General features: G+C 43.2%; 1 protein-coding gene across 3 annotated transcripts in view; it reads left to right on the top strand.

Annotated features, from left to right (window-relative positions):
* usta (uronyl 2-sulfotransferase a) overlaps positions 1-26,147 on the top strand; it is an 86,187-nt gene that overhangs the window by 19,524 nt on the left and 40,516 nt on the right. For all 3 annotated transcript variants that reach the window (XR_009515177.1, XM_059986366.1, XM_059986367.1), the window contains exon 2: positions 1,128-1,171. Coding sequence is in view for 2 of the 3 variants with exons in the window: in XM_059986366.1 (XP_059842349.1) it covers positions 1,128-1,171 (44 nt within the window). In the remaining variant the exon portion in view is untranslated. The remainder of the gene's footprint in view (positions 1-1,127; positions 1,172-26,147) is intronic.

Here is a 26,147-nt window from a genome sequence, read left to right as displayed (position 1 = left end):
GTTGATGGCATCACAGCTACAAGTGCCAGGGAATTCTGATCTAGTTAACTCATCACTAAATGGGATATTTTTGCCACAGAGGTGGCCAGGGCTTTGTGAAAGCTTTTGTTGGGATCAGTGGCAAGTGTTATTTGTTTCTCACTGACCACAAATTCGGTGCTTCTAAATGAATAAAGCCAAGAAGCCCCACAAGACTGAAGTAAACTATCATGTTATTCATTATTTGGAACAAAAAATGGTCTGGAGTAGTCTATTCCAGCTTTCAGTATTGTAGCTTAGCAGCAAACATAACAGCGCCAGTGATCTGGTTTCAATTCCACTGTATCTGTAATGAGTTTACTCCAGGTGTTCTGCTTTCTTCCCACACTCCAAAGACGTATGGGTTAATTGGGTAATTGGTCACATGGGTGCATGCATGCTTGTTGGCCAGAAGAGCCTGTTCCTGTGTTGTTTCTTAAACCAAAATAAATATTTACCAAATAAAATTTGTTGGACATCAGTGTATTATTCCCCACAGTGAGGAAGAAAAGCATCAAAATTCTCTTTGTACAAGGGTTCAGTTAATAGATCAAAGCTCACATCTGCTTTTAAAGCTTACAAATTTGTCAAAGAAAGTAAAGCTTGATTTAACACCATTTTAAATTGTGACATTTATGGCCACTGTGTTTCCATGACAGTTGATTTTAGTTTTCACCAAAGAGTCAAACTAAATTCTGCAAATTTGTTCCCAGAAAAAATTATTTTTTTTTAAATCCTACGTTTGAAAGTAATTTTAAAAGGAACTTGGTTTATCTGTTTAATAAAGTAGCAGTGGCCTTTAACAGCAAGGCATAAAGATAACAAAAGCATATGTAAAGCTCAGCTATGTGTTATTGGAGAAATTGTCATTTGAAATGGAATGAGTTAATTAATTGGAGTATTTAAGACACTGCCGTTACTTAGCTCAATATGTCTATAATTGCACGATCCTGCAACTGCCTTTGGCTTTCAACAAAATCTTCATTCTTATTAAATTGCAACTTCTTTTCAGAATTCTCATAATATTTTCTGATAGTCATTTCATTGTTGACTATGTTGAAATATTCGTGTTTCTATCATATTAATTATATATATTTTTCTTTTTACAGGCAGTTCTTCTTTTCTGGATGGGTATCATCATCAACCCCTCAAGGTAAATTCAGATTATGAGGGAGGTTTTGTTATTGCATGCTGGGGAAAAGGGTGATCTTGCCCCAAATAATCCAGAAATATTTATTTATGATACTGCTTAAACCTTCAGTGGCTCCTTCCCTTTTGTACTTCCTATGCAACTTTGAACTTGTCTCATTTCTAACTTTACCCAGTACTGGTCATCAACCTGAATATTTCCAGCAGTTTCTGTTCTAATTCCCCAAGAAATGATATACAGATTTTTTTTTTTTTCTGGAGCTCAATTTTTTTTTAAATCAAACCAATTCATTACATAAAATGGAAAATATTAATTAGACATTAAATATCTTCAATTAAATTTTTCTTTTTTCACTTATATAACATGAACCCCAATCTAATACTGAGTTGATAGGTATTCGGAGTTAATCAGTGGTACTGGTATTGACTGTGAATTGCAGAAGAGAGACTCACCATTGGTCAGGGTCAACAAAGGGTACAACGTCCTAGCTGTTTACATGTCCATACGCAAGCCAGGGATGCGCAATTATGGAGAGCACGCTGTTGCCCATGCTGTGGGCTCCCCCTCTCTACGCAGCTGATGAATCCAAAGGAACCACAGAGATGGATACAGTTTGGCACCAGAGGTACTGCAGGGGCTATCAGTCAACATTGAACTTAATGTAGGACTTCCTTAACAACTCCAGCTCCACGTTTTTCCTCTGGGTTCACTCTTGAAGCCTTCCCCATGAGTGGGTATAGCTGCAAGACAGCAATTTGAGATCAGTGTTTTCCTTCTCGGTGAGTTGCCAAATGTGGCTGAGGTTCTCCATCTGCCCAGAGCTACTGGTTTTAAGGTGCCAGTAACCTGCCTTTGCCCCACCTCCTGTCAGTAGAAACAGTTCCATCGGGCTTATTGGCTAAGCCGTACATGAAAGCCAGGAGCTGGACTTGGTTATCATCAGAGGCTACATGAGACACACACCACTGGGAACATTAAGTAGGTAGTAGGAGCTCATTCTCACTAACCCCGCCCACCACACTCATCTGCTATGACAACCTAAAGGAACCATTGAGAAAAAGATTTTGCATTAATGTAGTCTTCCATGTTCTTAGTCTAGCAGTAGGTATGTGGAAGTCAACATGCTTCTAAATATGTTTACAACAATGTTGTCTTGTAAGCGAATACTGTAGTCAGTTTACACATGGATTGAACTGATGAATAACGATTAAAGTAATGCCCCATTTGAAGTATAATGTTCAATTCTAGGTATGCACTATCCTAATCAGAGCTTTGCATTATTCTTTAGTATTCATGTTATTTTAGCTTGATGACTGTCCAAATGTTGCTGCATTGTTCAGAGGACACCCTTAATTTAAGAAGCTGAAAAATGTCCATATAGACTGGTAATAGCTCATATTTGTATTGCCTACTTGAGGGGCTGCAAGTTTCCACCACAGTAGGAAATGATTTGGAATTTAGAGAAGTCATCTGGCATCAGGACATGGCAGTGAGAGTCTTCAGGAGATTTTTCCAAGCCCAGCCACCTTTAGCTGTTTAATCAATGATCTTCTAGATGTGAGAAGTGGAGATGCTCACTAATGAAAATATATTCTTCATTTCCTCAGCCCACACTCATATGCAGCCAGACTTGAACATTTAAGTTTGCACAACCAAATGTCAAGTACAATTTGTATGCACAAACAATCAGCATGACTAATGAGAGTGTTTAACCACCACTATAAGGGTCGGATTACACCTGAACTTGAGAGAGACCCTTGTCCTTGCAGCAGATTTGTGAAAGCTTGTTAGGAAGGGTTTAAACTAGGTTAGCAGGGGATAGAAACCAGATGTAGAGGCAGTTGGTGTAAAGACAGATGCAAAGCATAGTAAGACTTTAAGGAAGGATGGGCAGTGGATAGGGTATAAATGCAGTCAGTTGGCTCAGTTGAAATGTGTTTAATATGAGAAGTATCAGCAATAAGGGTGATGAACTAAGCATGGATCAGGACATGGAATTGTACTTTGGCCATTACAGAGCCTTGGCTGTCACAAAGGCAGGGATGGCTGCTGGCTGTTCTGGGATTTCGATGTTTTAAAAGGACAGGGAGGGAGCTAAGAGGTGAGAGATTGCTAATCAAGAATAATCAAGAGGTATTGCTAATCAAGAATAGTACAACAGCTGCAGAAAGAGAGGATATCATTGAGGCATCATCTAAGTCATGTGGGTGAAAGACAAATGGGAAGGAAGCAATCACTCTTGGAAATATTCTGTAGGCCTCCTGATATCAACAGAGACACCGAGGAGAAAACTAATGGAGAGGATCTATGAGCATCTGGGGGTACATAGTCTGATTAAGCATGGTAGCAGGGCGTGTTGTGTCACATGAGTCTTATTGACTTATCAAGGAAGTGACAAAACCAATTAATGAAGGTAGATATGTAGATGGATTTTAGTAAAGCGTTCAATGAGGTTCCCCATTGTAGGCTGATTCAGAAAATCAGGAGGTGTGGAATCCAGAGAAACTTAGCTACATGGATTCGGAATTATCTTGTCCGCAGAAGGTAGAGGGTGATAGTAGATTAAACTTATTCTACCTGGAGGTTCATGGGGTTAGTAAGTTTGCAGATTAGTGATCTATGGATAGTGTAGAAGTTTGTCGAAGATTACTCTGCATTGGCTTGCTGTATCCTTTTAAATTGATTTTAAAGCTCTTAATGGTATGGGAATCGTATCACAGAATCGTTTTTGTTTTAGAATCCTGCTCAAGCTCTTTGGTCTTTCTCCACCAGTGTCTTAAATTTAAACAATCACGCTCAAAAGATAATTGGCAGGTTGGCTTTTTTGTACTACACTCCTAAACTGTGGAATTCAATAGCTAAAACTATGCAAGCTCAGTTGACGCATGAATGCCAGCTCAAAACCTATTTACTTACTTTTAACTAACATCTTTTTATCTTATGTTTTCATGTTTATTTTTAATTTTAATTTATATTTTCTTTTTTTTAATTTTCACGTTTGCACTTTATGCCATTGTAAAGCACTTTGAACTAAATTGTCAGTCTGAAAGGTGCTGTATAAGTTGTTATTATTAAAGGGATGTTGATGGGATACAGAGCTAGGCTGAGAAGTGGCAGAAGGAGTGATAAATGTGAGTGATACACTGGAGAGACAAGATTGAAGGCAGAGTACAAGGATAATGATAGGATTCTTTGCAGTTTGGAAGAACAAAGGGATCTTGGGTCCATGTCCATAGATTCCATCAAAGTTGATAGAGTGGTTAAGGCATATGGTATGTTGGCCTTCATTAGTAGGGAATTGAGTTCAAGAGCCAAAAGATAATGTTACAGATTTATAGAATACTAGTTAGACCACTTTTGGAATATTGTGTTCAGTTTAGGTCACCTCATTATAGGAAGAATATTCACAGAGGATGCAGAGGAGATTTACCAGGATGCGGCCTGGATTAGAGAACGTCTTAAAGGAAAGGCTCGGCAAGCTGTGGGCTTTTTGTCTGTGGAAAAGAGGAGGATGAGAGGCCTCTTGATAGAGTGTGATAGGAGGCATAGAGTGGACAGGTAGCATCTTTTCCCCAAGGAAGTATTGGCTAATACAAGAGGACGTACTTTTAAGGTGATAGGTGGAATATTTATGGGAGTTGTTCAAGGTAGGTTTTTTTTTACACAGAGTTGTAAGTGCCAGAGGTGATGATAGGGGCAGATACATTAGGGGCATTTAAGAAGATATAATGGAGCGTAATGTGTGAGGGAAGGGTTAGATTGATTTTAGAGTAGGTTAAAAGGACATTCTGTATGTGTTCCACCACATTACCATTACCTCTTTCTCAACTATCCAGAAGCTGTCTTTGACACTTAACAGTACAAGCCACTTAAACACTATCTACAAGAGCAATTCAGAAATGCGGTTTCCTTCCTGACTTCCTAAAGTCTTTTCTGTATCTACAGGAGTTTGAATGAATACTGTTCAACATGGATTTGTGCATGGAAGGTCATGTTTGACAAATCTTATTGAATTTTTGGAAGAGGTTACTAGGAGAGTTGATGAGGGTAAGGCAGTGGATGTTGTCTATATGGACTTCAGTAAGGCCTTTGACAGGGTTCCACACGGAAGATTAGTTAGGAAGGTTCAATCGTAGGTATTAATATTGAAATAGTAAAATGGATTCAACAGTGGCTGGATGGGAGATGCCAGAGAGCAGTGGTGGATAACTTTGTCAGGTTGGAGGCCGGTGACTAGTGCTGTGCCTCAGGGATTTGTACTGGGTCCAGTGTTGTTTATCATATACATTAATGATCTGGATGATGGGGTGGTAAATTGGATTAGTAAGTATGCAGATGATACTAAGATAGGTGGCGTTGTGGATAATGAATTAGGTTTTCAAAGCTTGCAGAGAGATTTAGGCTAGTTAGAAGAGTGGGCTGAAAGATGGCAGATGGAGTTCAATGCTGATAAGTGTGAGATGCTACATTTTGGTATGAATAATCAAAATAGGACATGCATGGTAAATGGTAGGGCATTGAGGAATGCAGTAGAACAGTGATCTAGGGATAATGGCGCATCGTTCCCTGAAGGTGGAATCTCATGTGGGTAGGGTGGTGAAGAAAGCTTTTGGTATGCTGGCCTTTATAAATCAGAGCATTGAGTATAGGAGTTGGGATGTAATGTTAAAATTGTACAAGGCATTGGTGAGGCCAAATTTGGAGTATTGTGTACAGTTCTGGTCACTGAATTATAGGAAAGATGTCAACAAAATAGAGAGAGTACAGAGGAGATTTACTAGAATGTTACCTGGGTTTCAGCACCTAAGTTACAGAGAAAGGTTGAACAAGTTAGGTCTTTATTCTTTGGAGTGTAGAAGGTTGAGGGGGGACTTGATAGAGGTATTTAAAATTATGAAGGGCATAGATAGAGTTGACGTGGGTAGGCTTTTTCCATTGAGAATAGGGGAGATTCAAATAAGAGAACATGAGTTGAGAGTTAAGGGGCAAAAGTTCACGAGGGGGAACTTCTTTACTCAGAGAGTGGTAGTGTGTGTAACGAGCCTCCAGTAGAGACAGGTTTGATGCTGTCGTTTTAAAAAAAAATTGGATAGTATATGGACAGGAAAGGAATGGAGGGTTATGGGCTGAGTGCAGGTCGGTGGGACTAGGTGAGAGTAAGCGTTCAGCACGGACTAGAAGGGCAGAGATGGCCTGTTTCCATGCTGTAGTTGTTATATGGTTATAGTAAAGAGTGGAGCTCTAATACAATTTAGGCACAACACTGTTCAGGAAAATGTAGTCCATTTGTTTGGCATCCATGTACCATTCTAGGCATTCATTCTCCCCACTGTGGTTGCATCTGCAAGACTCTCTACCGCAACATGACAAGGCTTCTTCAGCACCATTCACCAGTGCACTGCCACGCTGAGGAGTGTATTCAAAGCTGGCTTTGCCATTGAAGCCCACTTCCTGCAGCCCATGTTTAATCTGGCAGGGTTAGAGAAGACACAACTCCCACTGGAGTTGGTGGGTGATACCACTTAGAGATTTGCCTTGCTGTAGACTGTCATTGGTTTATGCTCACTTTAACATTAGTGGTTTGAATGATGAGGGACCACATTAAGCCATTGCTTTTTCACTTTCCCCAGTAGGAGTGCTTTCCCCAAACTCTGTCAGTGCCAGGTAATGCTTTTACATTTGATGAACTTGCACTAATTAAGCAAAACTCTCATATTAATGAGTCTTTAAAAATACTTAGACTAGGTCAAGAATGGAACATTTATCACTATTAATTTGAAAATAGTAATTTCAGATACCATCTTTTCTGGGTGGGTGCTGGGTGTTGCAACTTTTCCCAATCTCCTTGAGGTGATGGTACCAAACTTTCAAATCAGATAAGGAGTTCAGATCTGACCAAGGAATGTTTTAAATTAACTTGTGGCTGGAACCACACAGCAGCTGTGAAAGGTCCCAGATCATTATAAGCTGCTTTATCTTTGCACTTCTTAGAAGGAACCCTGCTAATTTGTACTGCATGTGACTGCATTTCTGTGGCAAGTATTGAATCTTCTGCTCATCAAATACTTAAATTTCCTAGAATTATCCATTATCTAACACACCTATTCCTACTCTGGCTTCTTATTATCCCAGAGGTAGGTGATACCATTTTCCAGAGAGTGAGGAGCAACCAGAGACCATCTGTGGTGGGACATTTATATTAAAATATAGCAAATGAAAGTTTAAACTTTGATTGTATCAATCAGTGTTACTGAGTCTATAGTAAAGTTATCCCTGTGGATAACCCAACAGGCCCAGCCTTCGGCCTTTCAGAAATTATTTTCATAATTATCAGTGAGATATGGTAACTGTGTAGCAATAACTTTGATTGTTGGTTAAGTTACAGTCCTGAGCTGCTGTAAACTGGCAGTGGTGTGTTGAGCAGTTTGCTTTAGTTTATATTTCAAAACAGTATATGCCACTCCTTGGGCTACTTTACAGTCTATCCAGATTGCTCTGTTTTTGGTTAGCTTACTAATGAGTTTGGCGTAAGTTCCACACTGAAGATAACATCATCAAATTTTCAAGAAATGCGCATTCATTATAAATACTGTCTCAGAGGTGAAATCTTTGATTTAACTCACTTGGTATGCAGTAACACTATGATCATAAGCAAAATGTATTTTAGTGTTGAACTTGGCCAGAAGGAAAAGGAGATGCTGCTTTTTGTTTCCAAACATACTAGTTGTGTAAGCTTAAGTTAGCGAAAGATTTAAAAGTCTTGTCTGGCTATTGAAAATTTTGAGTGATTATTGAATCTTTCACTTTTTGAAATGTATGGAATAAGCTATTGTAGATAAGACTGTTTAAGACTGTAATAAAGGAGAACTTCTGGGTGGTGAGGATTTCATGAGCTCAGTATGGGAGCTAGGGTGCACTTTGGTGACGCTGACCGTGGGAAGAATGAGAATATTTAAACAATTCATGATCAGGTCAGAGAAATGTCTCACACTGCTGCAGTTCTTCCAGCGATGGTACTCACTCAGTGTTGGATAGAAGTACAAGGTTTCTGATGTTCAGGATGGGGCGTGACTTGAACAGAACACAAAAATACAACTGCAGATGCTGTGGATCAAAGAATACGTACACAACGCTGGAAGAACTCAGCAGGTCAGGCAGCATCCATGAGAAAAGAGTAGCCAACGTTCCTGATGACGTGACTTGAACAGAACCTGCAAGTGCTTATATTCCCAATATTTGCTAATCTTGTCCTTATTGATGACGGAGGTCAGGGTTAGTAAGCTGCTGTCATAGTAGCCAAGACAAGTAACTGTACTAAATTTTGAAGAGAGTGTACTCTGGAGCCGTGGTGTAAGTTTGATAGATGAGATTGCAATTAAGCAAGCTCTTTTGTCCAAGATACTGTTGACCTTCTCAGGTTGATGAATCCAGGTAGATGAATTAAAAATGAAATCACTTCACTGATCATAAAGGACACCAAAAGAGGCAGCAGAAACTTTATGGATAGAATTAATATTTCACAAAGAAACCATGATCTCACTGAGAACTATATGGGAATGGAATCGCAAAATTAGTTAACGGAGAGTTTAGGTAAGCACTCTAAAGTAGTTGATATAAGAAATATAGTGGAGTTCTTGAATGTTTTCAGGATACTGACTACTATTTCGTGGCTTTAGTCTCCTGGATGCATGAAAATCCTAGTTGTTCGTGTTTAACCTGTGTTTGTCACGAATCTTGCTGATGTTTTTTACAGATCCAAACTATCATTTCCACTAGTTGTATTACATTAAAAATGAGAGCCAGGCTTTGAGTAGTGGAGTTAGGAAGCACAAGTGCAAGCGGTGATGAATAATTGTTGGTCTTTTCTGCAAGCAGCACTTAAAGTTAGTGCAATTGCTGAATTTAAATTACGAAATTGATATCTATCGAGAGCAATATGGGATAAAGATAGGTTTGTGGTGATGCATCACAAATCAACTGTGTTGGGAAGCTGTGTGAAAAGGGCTTCTGGGACTAAATAGGCTTGTACTTTTTCTTGTGTGATATTTTGCAGAACTTCATCACACTTAAAAGCACTTTTTATTACATACCAACAGCCTTGTTGTCAAATCTCCTTTACAGAAATGTATCTGAAACTTTTCTGAACTTGGTTAACCATCGTTCCGTGATTCTAGGTATTTTCCAGTTTAGGATATGTACTGGATTCTGGTGAATGGGGACCTCTATTAATGGGGGCAGCTGCTTATTTGGGACAACTCTTAAAGAACAAAACTAATTGAGAAAATAGCCAGGATTCCCTTTGTTCATTTGGGGCACTATGCTGCCTAATTGGGGCAGGAGACTATTACTGAACTGTTTTGAACTAGCGTCAGTCATATATGCTTGTGTGGTTATTAAACACTGTACCATTGCTCAGAGCAAACTGTTTTTAAATAGCTTCAATTGCCTGTGTTTCTATTCAAAAAGCAGTAATTATTATCACTGACAGTTGGCAAGAAATAAACAGTATGACAACTCAGAACTGTTTTGCTCACTATGGTTAAGCATTCAGGTATCAAAATGCAGAATCAGCGAAGAGTGAAAATGAAATGACTTCACTGCTTCAACAAACTAGGAACTGCAAAGAATATGGAGGCAGTGACACTCACCTTGAAAGTTACCTTTGGTCCTCACTGGACGCTCAGCTCTCGTCTGTGGCTCCAAGTAGCTATTTACATGCAGCAGTGGCTATACACCAGTACACCACTTCGACTTTGGGCTAAACCAGGTGAGGGTAGCTGGTGGCTCTCATACCCCAGTGAGATAGGGATGTGCCTAACCCAGCATGTGAAGTCTGCTTCAGCAGATGAGATCTACAGTGAGATCCAATGGCCAGGAAGGCGGTCCTGCAATGGAGAGCAAAGGGCTTGACAAGGCACTGAAGCAGTCATGGTCATCCACTGCAACCAGAGAAGACCCCAGTTCTGACATCTACTCATACCACTGGGCTCTAGACTTCAGAGGTTGAGAGAGTGGAACTGCCCCAGTGCAAAGGCTTTTCCACTTTAAAAACTCTCCCATGCGTGTTTCCGGCCATTGTGAGATATGGCAGGCAACCACCAGTAGTATTGGTAGTCTTCTAATTTGTATTTAAGGTGTTTCTTCTTTATGTTACTGCATATGTTAATCAAAATGGCTTCTTGGTTATGTTAAATGCTGAGAAGGCTCTCTTGCTGTCGTTTGTTTGGGTTATTCTATTGATAAGAGAGCGAGTGAACCAATGAGTATCCATGTTATTCTTTTGGGGTGATATGCTGTCTCATATGGCTGGGAAACGGGTTTTGGCGGGGAGTCGGAGGGGAGATCGAGAGGAGGACAGACGTGTGGGAGTGCTCTGGTCGATCACTTCGGGTGGTCCCGAGCTACGAGTCGTGGGGTCGGAGTGGATCACAGGGGAAGAAGGAAGGTCCCGAGCTCGAACCGTGTGTGCACGAAGAAACTGAACTTTGATAAGTCTGGCGCCTTTTTTGTTTCCATTCATTCCTTTTTGTATTGTATCTCTATTAATCTCAGAGACCAAGTAAGATTTATGAAGTGTAATTTGTAAAATGTACATTGTGTGCTGGCTGATGATTGATGTTTGAGGCTGGATCAGGTGGCATTGCACAGCAACCGACACAACCATGAGACAAGGCTGGGCGGGGGAACGGGGTCTCCCCTAGATACGTACGACCCAGTATAGCTGAGCATAACATTTGTGGGGGCTGACGTCCGGGATTGAATTTTTGATAAGCTGTGTAAATCGCTACGTTAAGTAGTGCGGAGATGGGTCAAGATAAGATTGTAAACTGGTGTGAGTTAGAGGACATACCGGTGCGTGTTAAGCGGGGTGGCTTTCTGCATTTCGGGAGATGCGTTAATGCGGGGGCTGAGTTTGGTCAAAGATATGGGGCAAGTAGAACGGTAGCTAGAAGGTGCAGTAAAGAAGTGGAGTCTAGTTGGGTGTTGGTTTGTACAAGTGCTGACGTCATGACGTTGGAACTGGGGCCTGCACACCCTCCTAGAGGAAGAAAGTGAGGAAAAACCATAGGAGGAGCTAGATGAGACCCCGGGGGGGGGGGGGGTGCCAGTAACCAGTAGGAGGTGGTCAGTGGGAAGGCTTGGCCAGGCCCCCCCCCCCACCCCCAACTAGAGGTGAGACCTCTGAGCTAGCAGCCATCATTACTTCCCTGGTGAGAAGGGCCGAGGGGCCATGGCCGAAGCTGACAATTTTCTCAGGAGCCAAGCCTACCCCGGGAGAGGACGACGACTACGAGACCTGGATCGAAAATACGTCCCTGTTGTTAGAGGCATGGCCAGGCTCGGATAAGAAAAAGAGGCAGCGATTGGTGGAAAGTTTGAGGGGCGGGGTGGCCGGAGTCATCCACAGCTGAAAGCTTAATAGCCCTCGGCTTCACTGGCACAGTATTTAGAAGCTTTGGAGGGAGCGTTTGGAATGTCAGGGGATCCCTGGGAGCCTTTAGTGGAGTTTCACCACATGGGGCAGGGTACAGGGGAAAAGCTCTCAGAATACGTATTTCGGCTGGAGAGAATGCTTACTGGTTTGCGGCGTCAGGGGGTAGTGAAGGCGGACGAAGTGGCGAGGCTGAGGATGTCAGATATTTAGTGGTTCCCTGGAGGAGGACGAGGTGGTGTGGAGTCTCCAACAGTCCTATAAAAAGAGCTTCCCTCCATCATTCGGGCAGCTGATTAGAGAAGTGTGGGAGGAAGAGAGCGCATTGGGCCGGAAAAGGGGTCGGGCCACCAGGGGCAATCTTCAGCAGTACAGGAAGTGGTGGCCAGGTTGGACCGAGAAACCCAAGGGTCCCAGGGGAGTAGGGACCCCCCTCCCCCCCCATTTGAGGGGATGGACAGGGAGAGTACCCCTTTCGAGGGATGAACTACACAGTGGGCTGGGAGTGGTGGGTGTCCCGGGAGAAGAGGGGTGGCGGGTAGAGTGTGCTATAACTGTGGGAAAGAGGGGCATTTCCTGCGAGAATGTGAGCGGCCAGGGTGTGCTACAGTTGTGGGGAAGAGGGACACTTTCGGAGGGGTTGTGAGAGACAAGGCACCCTGCGGAGGGCAAGCCCCAGGTGACTAAGAAGGGAGAGGTGTCGGGAAATTTAGGAGAGGCTCAGTGAGGGAACAGACTGGAGTCTCTGGAGGAACACGTTCCTAGAAATCAGCCAGGGGACCACCGGAAGCCCAAGCCTTTATTCCGGCTGGGCTGGTGGGACCCTGTTCCAGCGTGTGCCTACGGATAGAGGGAGTTTACGCAAAAGCCATCCTCAACACAGGAGCGCAGGTTACCTAATTGTACCGGTCGTTCTACAACAAATATCTAAAGCACTTGCCAGTAACCCCATTTGACGCACTGGAGATTTGGGGTATAAGTGATGGTGATTATCCATACGATACCTGTCAGTGAGATTGGAGTTCTCGGAGGGCGATGTGAGAGTGTCTGAAGCTATTGAGACGTGGGTGTTGGTTTGTCCGGACCCGGTGGAAATAGGTGGCGCTGCCCTTCTGGTGGGGACTAACTCCTCTCTTGTGCGACGGCTCCTAGGAGCCTGAAAGGAAAAGGCAGGGGAGTACTTTCTGGAGACCCTCTTGGTACACCCAGTGTTTCGAGCAGTGTTTGAAGAAGTTTTTCAAGAAGTGTTTCAAGGGCTGGATCCTGAGTGCAAACGAGGGATGGTGCGGTGTACTCAGGCGAAGCCTCAAGTGATATGGCCAGGGAAGGTGGCACTAGTGATGGAGACCCCCAGATTCCCTGGAGTGCCGGCAGGCGAGGCCCTATTAGTAGACGCCCCAGTTCCCGGCTGGGGTACTGGTGAGACCTGAATTGCAGAGGCCCTCAGTTCTACAGGCATGCCAGATGGGGGTGATTGTAAGGAACGCAACGGAGAGAGAGATCACTTTTAAGCGCGGGATGCCTCTTGCGCACTTGTTCCTGGTGACGGTGTTGTCTAGCGCTCCCGTGAGGCCCACTGGAGGAAAACTATTGGAGAACTGGGGGCAGCTGACCGAGGAGGCCTTTAATTTTGAGGACTCCCTCGTACCGCCGGAGTATAAGAGCAGGCTGGTGGAGAAGATGCTGAAGCTGGGGGATGTCTTCTCAGGGCCAGTTTGATGTGGGCTGTTCCAAGAGCACTTGTCACACTATCCGGGTGACACACGACACCCCGTTTAGAGAAGGGTCATGGCGGTTGGCTGCAGCAGATGTGGAAGATGTGCGGCAGCAGTTGAAGGATGCAGGGATTATCGAGGAGTCCCAGAGCCCCTATGCATCCTCCATAATCGTGGCTAGGAAGAAAAACGGGAAGGTACGCACGTGCGTGGACTATAGGACTCTGAACGCACTGTCCTCGATCAGTATACGGTCCTGAGGGTTGAAGACGCATTGGCCTGTCTGAGCGGTGTGAGGTGGTTTACTGTTTTGGATTTGCGGGGTGGGTATAACCAGATTCCGATGAGTGAAGCCGATAAAGAAAAGACGGCCTTTATCTTTCAGTTCAAATGAATGCCCCAAGGCATATCGGGTGCCCCAGCCACCTACCAGAGGCTCATGGAGAGGACTGTGGTGGTTATGAACGTTCTCAAGGTGCTGGTGTATCTGGATGATCTGATAGTGTTTGGATCTACTTTGGAGGAACATGAGGAGCGGATGCTGAAGGTGTTAAGCCAGCTGAAACTTTCCCTGGACAAACGCCAGTTCTGTAAGCCGTCAATCGGCTATGTCGGCCACATAATTTCGCAAGAAAGAGTGGCTACTGATCCGGCTAAGATAGACGCAGTGACCACCTGGCCGAGACCCCAGAAGGTGAGCGCCCTACACTCGTTTTGGGGGTTCTGTGGGTATTACCAGTGATTTGTGAAAGGATACACTAAAATGAGTCACCCGTTGAACCAACTATTGTGTGGCTATCCACCTGTGGGGAAGAAAAGGAAGGGGGACCAAGGGCGGGAAGCAGGAGGGCACTAAACCCGGCGGAGCCTTTTGGATCGAGATGGGATGCTTAATGTGAGGAGGTGTTCCAATCTCTGAAAAGGGTGCTGACACAGGCCCCGGTGTTGGCTTTTGCTGATCCCCGGAAGCCATATGTGCCGCACACTGATACCAGCCGAGAGGGTCTAGGGGTTGTCCTGTACCAGGAACAGAGCAACGAATTGAGGATGGTGGCATTTGTCAGCCGAAGTTTGTCGCCATCTGGAGAAACTAACCCACTCACAAGTTGGAGTTCCTGGCGCTGAAATGGGCGGTGGTGGACAAGTTGAGCGACTATCTATATGGGGCCAAGTTTGAGGTGAGAACAGATAACAATCCTCTCACTTATATTCTGACCTCGGCAAAACTGGTCGCTACTGAGCATCGGTGGTTAGCGGCCTTGTCTGTCTATGAATTCAGCCTGAAGTACCAGCCGAGAAGTCGGAACATCGATGCAGATGCTTTATCTCATTGGACACATGAGGGGTCGGGCACGGATGAGGAGTTGGGGAGTGTCCCTGCCCCGGGAGTGAAGGCCATGTGTCACTTTACGAGTGACGCTGAAGCAGGAGTTCCAATGGGGCCGGATTGTGCAGTGGATCGATTGGGGGCTGATGAAGACGCACTACCCGCTGTGTACTGTAATTTGACTTCTTTGAGGAACAGACAGCTGCCAGAGGTGAGCCTCCAGGAAGTGGGGGTGGCTCAGCGTGACGACCCGAGCATTGGCACTATCTGGTACACGGTCAGAAAGGGGGATATGGCCCAGGTAGAGAAGGCAAAGCACGCCTCCGTGTCCTTACTACTGAAGAAGTGGCCTCGGTTAAAGTTGAAGAACCAAGTCTTGTACTGGGTCATGTTGCCCCCAGACCACTGCCAGCGTTGGCAGCTGGTCATGCCTGAGAAATAGGAAGACTGTGCTCCAGGCACTGCATGATGATTCCGTGCACTTGGGGGTGGAAAAGACCTATGGATTACTCGAGGACCTGTTTTACTGGCCCCGGATGAGGGGAGAGGTTGAAGAATATTGTAAGAAGTGCAGTCATTGCATCAGGAGGAAGACCCTGCCTGCACAGGCAGCTCCTTTGTCACACTTGCAGAGTGTGGGACCCATGGACCTGGTGTGTATGGATTTCCTGCCTGTTGAGCCTGACACCAGCAACACCGTGAATGTCTTAGTCATCATGGATCATTACACTCGATATGCTCAGGCATTTCCCCACTAAGGACCAGAAAGCAACTACGGTGGCATAGGTGTTCTGGGCGAAGTACTTTGTTCATTATGGCCTCCCCAGGCGAATCCATAGTGATCAGGGGCGGGACTTTGAGAGCCAGCTTATCCATGAATTACTGGGTATGCTTGGGGTTCAGAAATCCAGGAACACCCCCTATCACCCGCAGGGTGAGCCTCAGCCCGAGAGATTTAACTAGACATGGTTGGATATGCTCGGGACACTGGAGATTGGCCAGAAAAGTAAGTGGAGTCAGCACATCGGGCATTTGGTTCACTGTTACCATTGTACTCGCAATGACGCTATCGGGCACTCACCTTATTATCTGACGTTCGGGTGGAAAACGAGGTTGCTCATTGACGTGTTTTGGGACCGAGGCGGGTGAATTACCTTCGAAGCTATATCTGAAGTATGTGTCCGATATGTGGAGAGAGTTGAAAAGGATGTACGAGTTGGCTGAGGCGGCGGCCACCAAGCAGAATCAGAGGAATAAGAGGAGATATGATCAGAAAGTGAAGTTCACTCAACTATTGCCAGGTGACCGGGTCCTTATACGGAATTTAGGACTACCGGTAAGCACAAGTTGGCAGATCAATGGGCGGCCACCCCCTATGTGGTAGAGAGCCAGGTGCCGAATCTACCTCTTCACCAGGTGAGACCCAAGGATGGGAAGGGCCTGTCAAGGTACTCCATCGGAACCACCTGTTGCCCCAGGTCAAGAAGTGCAGGTGGATCAAGAGTCCAAGTGGGAGGTTACGCCTAGTACGAGGACTCAGCAAGGGCACAGGGCAAGGGAAGAGCCCGCTGCGAAAGAGACGGGACCGGTCCTCACCTTGGAAAGGGATACTGCTTCGGAAGACAACAATTCAGATGTGTGGCACCTGTTTCCGTTCGCTAATACCCCAGTAGCAGAAGAAGAGGCTCCTGGCCTTTCCCCCACTGAGTTAGGTGAGAGGAGGGAGGGTGTTGAGGGGCAGACTGAGATAGAGCCAGCATTGGGGGAAAGAGGGTGGAACCCGAACACAAGACAGAGGGCAGATGACAAGGGATCCCAGTGAGGGAGAGGGTGAGGGTCCGACAGGTAGACCCAGGGTGTCCCCAGTAGTGTCTCACCAGGAGGGTCGGCAGAGGAGGTATGGAGGTTTCAGAGAAGTAGGCAGCCCCCCAGAGTGGTTGACCTATGCAGCGCCGGGAGAACCGAGTGTGATCTCTACCGCCTTGGGAAGTTATGTCACTGCTTTATGCACCTGGGTTGGGTTTTGTGTCTTGCAAGGAGCATTGGGGAACTCTGTTAACAAAATTAACCAACCACTTTTGTTGGTGGAGGGAGAGTGTAAGGGGCTTCTTCTTTATGTAACTGCATATGTTAATCAAAATGTCGTCTTTGTTATGTTAATCTTTTATGTTACTGCGTATGTTAATTAAAATGGCTTCTTGGTTATGTTAAATGCAGAGAAGGCCCTCTTGCTGCCATTTGTTTGGGTTATCCTTTTGATAAGAGAGCGAGTGAACCAATAAGTATCCATGTTATTCTTTTGGGGTGATATGCTGTCTCATATGGCTGGGAAACGGGTTTTGGCGGGGAGTCGGAGGGGAGATCGAGAGGAAGACAGACGTGCTGGGAGTGCTCTGGTCGATCACTTCGGGTGGTCCCGAGCTACGAGTCGTGGGGTCGGAGCGGATCACAGGGGAAGAAGGAAGGTCCCGAGCTCGAACTGTGTGTGCACGAAGAAACTGAACTTTGATAAGTCTGGCGCCTTTTTTGTTTCCATTCATTCCTTTTTGTATTGTATCTCTATTAATCTCAGAGACCAAGTAAGATTTATGAAGTGTAATTTGTAAAATGTACATTGTGTGCTGGCTGATGATTGATGTTTGAGGCTGGATCAGGTGGCATTGCACAGCAACCGACACAACCATGAGACAAGGCTGGGCGGGGGAACGGGGTCTCCCCAAGATACGTACGACCCAATATAGCTGAGTGTTACATGTATTTTGCTTAAATACATAATTTGTTACCCCGTTAAATGGTAGTTTGCCCTTTTTTTAATACCCTTTTAGCTATTTCCATGAAACTTCCATTAATTGGGCAAAAAAAGTACTAGTCCATTGTATTCCAATTAACCAGAATCCACTGGACTTCATTCACCATTATTTTTGTCCTCGCAGCTTGATGTGTCTGTTAATTTGGTGCCATTAGTTAATGTCATTCCTGTTCCGGAGTTAAAATAAATCAATTAATTTAAATGGGAAACAGATTTTCCAGCATATGTCTGAATGGCATACCGTAACACCTTCAGCTAATTTAAACAGGGAGACATTTTCCTTCGTGACTTGATTTCTATCCCTAATGATTCTTTAGGTGAAATATGCCAGTCCCTTAACTGATTAACCAGCCACTTTTCCATATTAAGCTCCAATTCAAAGAAGCAAGTGTTACAGAATCTGGTTGGAGAGGGAAATTTTTATATACATCACTGAGAATAGCTGAATTATGGCTGTGGAGGCTCCGTGAATGTCTCTAATTCTCAATAATGACAGAGTCCTACACACTTGAAACCACAGTCTTGCGTCTTCAGCCAGAAATATTGAATGGATAATCTATTTTGACTTACTCCTGTCATCCACCGTCCAAGATATCAGTTGTCAGCCAATTTGATTAATTTTACATGTGATAAAGGACGAATGTTCCTGATAAAGCCCATAAACTAAGAATCAAACATGAGGAAATCTGCAGATGCTGGTAATTCAAGCAACACACACAAAATGCTGGTGGAACACAGCAGGCCAGGCAGCATCCAAAGGAAGAATGTTTTGTGATAAGTGTTAGCTAGGATGTCATGAACTCTTAGCTTCTCATCAGTATAAGGCCATGGATCTTTTATAACCACAAAAGAGTACATTTACTTTTAGTTGAGTAACTCATTTGAAATACTGCACTTTCACAAGTCCTCAGCAGTCCCTCAGTACTACATCTATTTGGCTGCCCTATGAAAGTCTAGAGCTGTGGACCGGTACCATTTAACCAAAGGGCCTGTGGACCCCAGATTGGGAACCCCTGGTCTAGAGAAACTGAGGAAAGTTAATGTTGGGGAATCGGCTCGTGGGAAATTTTACTGAAGTTTTCTGCATTTTTAGAGCAGATGTATATAGAAGAGTATGGTGATGAACACATTTTAGAGGATTGGGTGAATATTTGACTGAAGAAGCAGATGTGTGCAAGAGGTAGAGCAGTATGGAACACTAATTATGGATCAGCTTGGATTCTGGTACAGTGTCTTCACAGATTTTTTAAAAAATAAGAGAAGCACATTTAAACAAGCATATATAAAATGTCAGTAAAAGAGTGAATGGCAGTGGACAGTAAGGCTAGCAGAAAAGAGCAGACTTTATGTTCATCCCCTGTGTGCTTTCCAGTGAGACATGAAACTGTATACTTAAAAGCAATTTTTTCTGCATGGGGGTTGATGAAAATTATGTTTTATGAAAGAGTCAGTAGGAATTTTTTCATGTTTCTCATGACAAGCAAACAAATTCAGATTGGTAGAAACCTACAACCAAAGAAAAATCATAGTTTTGTTTCTTTCATCCTCAGGTGAGTAATATCTGGTTGTGCACATAATACTGCCTTAGTGAGCTGCTGTGTTTTCAATAGACACTAGTTTCATTTTTTTTACATAGTTAAAACTTTCCGTATGTGCACTGGTTCTCAGCTCAAATAAAGAAGTTCTTTAAGTCCCTAACGTGAATGCAGCCCAGTGGTTCTGGAAACAGCAGGTATGTAAACTCCATGCCTACATCGAAACAGAGACACAGTGTTTGGTAAGCAGGCTGGCTTGACATACACTTTGGGTTAGTCATGGAACCATGGCTCTCTTGTGTCAACATCAAAAATTGAATCAACAAAAAGTGACACAGTGATCTTCTGTGGTATTAATAGCGTCAATTTTAGTAATCTTGCTTGTGTAAACCTCAAACACTGACTTTTGAAAGCAGTCTCATGAACATGTTAGTGATTAGGGAAATTGGGAAATGAAATTTCTCATCCTCATTCAGAAAAAAAAACTAGGGAAGAGATTCTACAATCTTCGTTGCCCTCTTCAAAACTTATAAAGCAATACAGCACAGATACAGGCCCTTCAAACCAACCAGTCCTTGCTAATCACATTGCCCACCCAGCTCATCCCAATTTTCTTTATTTGGCCCATATCTCCCTAAGCCCTGCACCTTCAAGTACCTGATATAGTGCTTATTAGATTATACCATCATGCCTGCCTCAACCATTTCCTCTGGCACTGCATTCCGTGTACAGTGGATTCCGGTTAATAGGGTCATTGGTTAATCAGGGCAGCCACTTTTTACCAATGATTCATAAAGAACAAAATCTAATCGAGAAAATAGCTGTGATTCCATTAATTTATTTGGAACACAATGCTGCTTAATTGGGACAGGAGGTGTTACCAAACATTTTCTAACAAGCATCAGTCGTGTGAACTTGCTGTTAGACACTACTCCGGGCTTAGAGTAAGCAGTTTTTAAAAGCATCAGTATCATGTATTTGAGTTCAAAAATCAATGTTTTTTGTCACTGACAGTTGGCAAGAAATAAGCAGTAAGACAATTCAAAACTGTTTTGCTCTCTGTGATTTCAAGCATTCGGGTTTGGAGATGTCAGAAATGGCCAGGTGTGAACATGAAACTATTTCGCTACTTAAAGTTAGGAGCTATGAAGAATTTGAAGGTACTGACAATTATTATGAATGTTACAATGAAAATGAAGATTTGGAGGATGCATCATTGAAAACATTGTATGAAGACAATCCAGTATCTGCACTAGGTGTCTGCACTGATTTTGTTCATGTGCAATCAATCAAAAGAACAGGGCAATGAACTCCGGATGAATTTCCCCAAAATAACTAGTGGGAATTAATACAGTTTTATACTACTGTGTTGGTAGTGTTCTAATTTGTTTTCTATTCCATTTAAATACAAAATTTGTTGTCTCTTTTTTTTATATACCTTTTTAACTATTTCCATGAAACTTTGGGCAACCGAAGTTGGAGCAGCCACTCGACTGGGTGAAAATATACTGTACCAATGTGTCCCAATAACTGGAATTCACTGTACTTGCCAATCTTAAATATTTCTATAAAGTTGCCCCTCATTCTTCTGTGTTACAAAGATTAAAGACCTAATCTGGGCAACTGCTCCCTTGTTCAATCAGTCTAGTTTTCACAACATCCTTGTAAATCTTTTCTGCACACTTTCCAGTTTAACTGCATCTTTCCTATAACAGGGTGAACCAAACTGGAGTTCAACCCAGAAAAGTGTGAGGTGGTTCATTTTGGTGAGTCAAATATAATGGTAGGATATAGTATTGGCAGTGTGGAGGATCAGAGGGATCTTGGGGTCCGAGTCCATAGGACAGTCAAAGCTGCTGCACAGGTTGACTCTAGTTAAGAAGACATAAGGTATATCGGCCTTCATCAATCGTGGGATTGAGTTTAAGAGCTCAGAGGTAATGTTGAAGCTATATAGGACCCTGGTCAGACCCCACTTGGAGTACTGTGCTCAGTTCTGGTTGCCTCACTACAGGAAGGATATGGAAACCATAGAAAGGGTGCAGAGGAGATTTACGAGGATGTTGCCTGGATTGGGGAGCATGCCTTATGGGAAAAAGTTGAGTGAACTCTGCTTTTTCTCCCTGGAACGACAAAGGATGAGAGGTGACCTGATAGAGGTGTAAAAGATGATGAGAGGCATTGATCGTGTGGATAGTCAGAGGCTTTTTCCCAGGGCTGAAATGGCTAACACGAGAGGGCATAGTTTTAAGGTGCTGGGGAGTAGGTACAGAGGAGATGTCAGGGGTAAGTTTTTTATGCAGAGAGTGGTGAGTACTTGGAATGGGCTGCCAGCATCAGTGGTGGAGGCAAATATGATAGGAGCTTTTAAGAGACTCCTGGATAGGTACATGGAGCTTAGAAAAATTGAGGGCTATGGGTAACCCTAGGTAATTTCTAAGGTAAGGACGTGTTTGGCACAGCTTTGTGGGCCGAAGGGCCTGTATTGAGATGTAAGTTTTCTATGTTTCTAATCTGTATACAGTACTCCAAATGCAGCCTAACCATTGACTTACACAGTTGCAACACAGTGTCCCAACTCAAAGTTGAAAGTAAATTTATTATTAAAGTACAGCATATACTATGCTGAGATTCATTATCTTGCAAGCATACTCAATATATCCAATAACCATAATGAAAGACCGCACCAACAAGGCAGACAACCAGTTTATAAAAGACAAACTGTACAAATACCAAAGGAGAGAAGAAAAAAATAAGTAACAAATATTGAGAACATGAGGTGAAGAGTCTTTGAAAATGAGTCCATAGGTTGTGTGAACAGTTCAATGATGGGGCAAATGAAGTTACCCCTCTAGTTCAAGAGCCTGCTGTTTGAAGGATAATAACTGTTCCTGAACCTGTTGGTGTGGGTCCTGAGACTGCTGTACCACTTTCCTGATGGCGACAGCAAGAAGAGTGTATGACCTGGGTGGTGGGGGTTTCTACCATTCCGGTACTTAGTGCCCTGACTGATAAAGACCAGCGTGATAAATGCCTATTTTCACCACCCTGTTAACCTGTGGTGCCACTTCAGATAAACTATACAAGCGTACTCTGTTCCATTGCATTCATAACAATCTTCAATTCTACACCTGACAATAGGAGTGAGATCTGTGTGGAAAGGTGTTGGTGAGGCTGTGTATTGTCAGTAATTACGGAAGAGAGATTGTCAGAAGTCTTAAGGCGTCACTTCTCTTAGAAACCAAGTCGTAATTGCACTGATTGTTCAGGTCCAAGTGCAGAGGTATTAACATCATAGGGTATGTGGTACGGAGATCATATTCTGTAATTGTCACTTATTTTTTCCTCTTTCTATATTATCATAAGGCCATAAGACATAGGAGCAGGATTAGGTCATCTGGCTCATCAAATCTGCTCCATCATGGCTGATCACCCTTAAACTTTCCATCCCTTAAATCTATGTTTTCTTGTAAAATACATTTCTACATTGAGGAAAAAGATTCTGGCTGTCTACCTTATCTATGGCTCCATAATTTTATAAACATCAGGTCTTCCCTCAGCCTCTGACACTCCAAAGAAAACAATCCAAATTTGTCCAACCTTGTAGCTAATGTCCTCTAATCTAAACTTTATCCCCGAAACCTCCTGAACCCTCTCCAAGCCTCCACATTCTTTCCGTGATAGGCGACCATGAATGTACGCAATCAATGCAGTCTAACCAAAGTTTTCTACAACTGCAACAGGACTTCCTAACTCATACTCTGTGCCCCTTATGATGAAGACAAGTGTGCCATGTGCTGCCTTTTGCCACTCTTATCTACCTGCCATCCCCTCCACACATGCAGCATCTTACACTTGCCTGACTAAACTCTGCCATTTTTCTGCCCGTAGTTAACTTGTCAATGTGCTATTATATCCTTTGCCAACATTCTTCAGTGTCTGCAAATCCACCAATTTTCACCAACTCTGGAAGTGCCTTTCTTCACAAGATGAAATAGTCTCTCTACCGTACTCCAAAACATTTGTCTTTTTAAAAAGATCTCATGAAGCAGCATTTTCTCATGAGAAGAGAAATTGGTCTTTTAGACATGTACCTTTACATCTCCTGATATATCCTGTGCTCTTGCCATTGCCTCCCTATACTTTTTATAACATAGCAAACAGAGCTATGTGATTATGGTCTAATGAACGTTTAGTACAGGTTTAGCATTATTTTTCAGTTTGATCCCTTTGGAGGTAAATCCTCGTGCTTGCTTTGCTTGTAAAGTTTTGTATGTAGAATATTTTAATTTGTGATCCCTTTGTTCATCAACTTCATCTTGACACAGCTTCCAAATAGTAGTGAATCAGAATCAGCTTTATTATCACCAGCATGTGAAGTGAAATTTGTTAAGAGCTGCATTTCAATGCAATACATAATCTACCAGAGAAAAGAAAATAAACAAGTAAACCAATTACATATATTGAAAATACTGTATTTTTTTTAAAGTGAGGTAGTGACCAAAGCTTCAATGTCCATTTAGGAATCAGATGGCAGAGGGGAAGAAGCTGTTCCTCTTCCTGTACTTCCTACCTGATGGTAGCAGTGAGAAAAGGGCATGCCCTGGGTGTTGGAGGTCCTTAATGATGGACGCTGCCTTTCTGAGACACCGCTCCCTAAAGATGTCCTGGGTACTTTGTAGGCTAGTACCCAAGATGGAGCTGACTGGATTTATAACCTTCTGCAGCTTCTTTCGATCCTGTGCAGTAGCCCCTCCGTACCAGACAGTGATGCAGCCTGTCAGAATGCTCTCCATGGTATATCTATATAAGTTTTTGAGTGTATTTGTTGACTTGCCAAATCTCTTAAGACTCCTAATAAAGTATAGCCTCTGTCTTGTCTTCTTTATAACTACATCGATACGTTGGGACCAGGTTGGATCCTCAGAGATCTCAACTCCCAGGAACTTGAAGCTGCTCACTCTCTCCACTTCTGATCCCTCTGAGGATTGGTATGTGTTCCGTCAACTTACCCTTCCTGAAGTCCACAATCAGCTCTTTCGTCTTACTGACATTGAGTGCCAGGTTGTTGCTGCGGCACCATTCCACTAGTTGGCATTTCTCACTCCTGTACGCCCTCTTGTCACCACCTGAGATTCTACCAACAGTGCTTGTATCGTCAGCAAATTTACAGATAGTATTTTGTTATTTGGTTTCCTTCAGAAGCTAATATTAGAGAATGTCATTGGGGACATGTCAAAATTATTTTTTTTGTGAATGGTAGGTGCGTGGAATGCACCAGGGGTGGTGATAAGAAGCAGATACATTAGGGACATTTAAGAAATTGTTTGATAGGACACATGAATGGAAAAATGAAGGGTGATGGAAGAGTGAAGGGTTACATTGATCTTGTAGGCTAAAATGTCACACAACATAACGTGCTGTGCTGTAGTGTCCTGTGTCATAGCTTTTCATGCCTATTACAACAGATTGATGAGTGGATTTTAAGGGACTGATAATAGAAATTAGAAAGGTTAAAAAAAAAAGCAATTAGGAAGATAAAATATTGGAAGCAATTTACAGCAAGAATGGGTACATTTATAGCAATGTTCAATTTAATTCATTTTTTTTCTTACCATGTACCCCTCAGCTGTCTAGGTACTCAATATATGCCTCTTTTGGTAACCTTAATTGTTCTTGTGTCCTTATGTCTATGGGGTGTTTAGTTCTTTGTTCCTTTGCAAACATCTGATGCTGAATTTTGTGGTGAGGACGCAGGAAAGGTTTTCTTCTGATGACTCTTCCATGAAGGTCATATTTGTGTAGGTGTTGCTGCACAGTAGAACAGTGCACCATCACTCCAGAGTCTGCTAAATCTTCCTGAAGGTCTTTTGCAGTTAAGCAAGGGTTTTGATTTGCCTTTCTAGTTTACTCGGAAAGTTTTCTTGGTCTTCTAGACCTCAACTTGACCTCCACCATTCCTGTTAACTGCCATTTCTTAATTACATTACGAACTGAGGAAACGGCTACCTGAAAACGTTTTGCTACCTTTTTATAGCCTTCTGCTTTGTGGGCATCATTTATTTTAATTTTCAGAGTGCTAGACAGCTGTTTAGAGGAGCCAATAGCTGCTGATTGTTGGGACAAGGTTTGAGGAGTCAGGGTATTTATAAAGCTTTGAAATCTGCATCACCTGGCCTTTCTTAACGATGACTGTGAACAAGCCATAGCCCTAACAAGCAAATTAAGGTCTGAAATCTTGGTAAAAGTTATCTAAGAGCTCAAATCTCTTGGGGTGCCCGAACTTTTACATGGTGTTCCTTTCCTTTTTTCCCCACTTTAAAATTGTACTAAACAAAAATAATACACTAATCTTGCTTAAAATGTTGAAAAGAATGTTTCATTTTTAACTTTATGACTTTTGGAGATCAGTTCATCTTCTACTCACTTAACTATTCACAATAACAGAAATTTTGACCAGGGGTGCCCAGACTTTTGCATGCCACTATATGCAGCCCTCGCCACAAGTCATGTGTGCTATTTGTTGTGAAACTTGACTCAATCTTGTCCTTGTATTGCTATTTCGCAGCCTTGATAGCTTTGCATAAATGATAACTGCTTTTCTTGAGCTCTAGTTGATCGCCAGTGATGTAAGCTGGATGTCGCACTGTAAGTGCTGCTTGCCCAGCGTAGTTTCATCCAGGTGACAAGAAGCTCAGAGACCTCAGCCTTGACCCTGCCTTGTGCAGCTGAATCTTGGACTTACTGTCAGATTGCCAGCTGGTTGTAAGAGTAGGTTCCCTCTCCTCCAACTCTCAATACAGGAACCCCTCAGGGTTGCGTACTGAGTCCCCTCCTTTACTCCCTGTATACCCATGCCTGTATTGCCTCCCACAGCTCCAATCTGCTAATTAAATTTGCCAAAGACACCACTTTTATTGGTCTTATCTCAAACAATAACGAGGTGGCCTATAGGAAAGAAGTCATCTCTCTCACACAGTTGTGTCAAGAAAGCAACTTCACTGTGAATGTTGCAAAAACAAAGGAGCTGGTTGTGGACTACAGGAGGAATGGAGACAGGCTAATCCCTATTGACATCAAAGGATCTGGGGTTGAGTGGGTGAACAGCTTCAAGTTCCTCAGCATTCACATCACCGAGGATCTCACGTGATCTGTACACAC

This window comes from Hypanus sabinus, chromosome 12, assembly GCF_030144855.1.
Source record: "Hypanus sabinus isolate sHypSab1 chromosome 12, sHypSab1.hap1, whole genome shotgun sequence".
Classification (NCBI taxonomy): Eukaryota; Metazoa; Chordata; class Chondrichthyes; order Myliobatiformes; family Dasyatidae; genus Hypanus; species Hypanus sabinus.
Note: the sequence above shows the minus strand (reverse complement) of the source record. Positions and strands in the feature narration are given on the sequence as shown.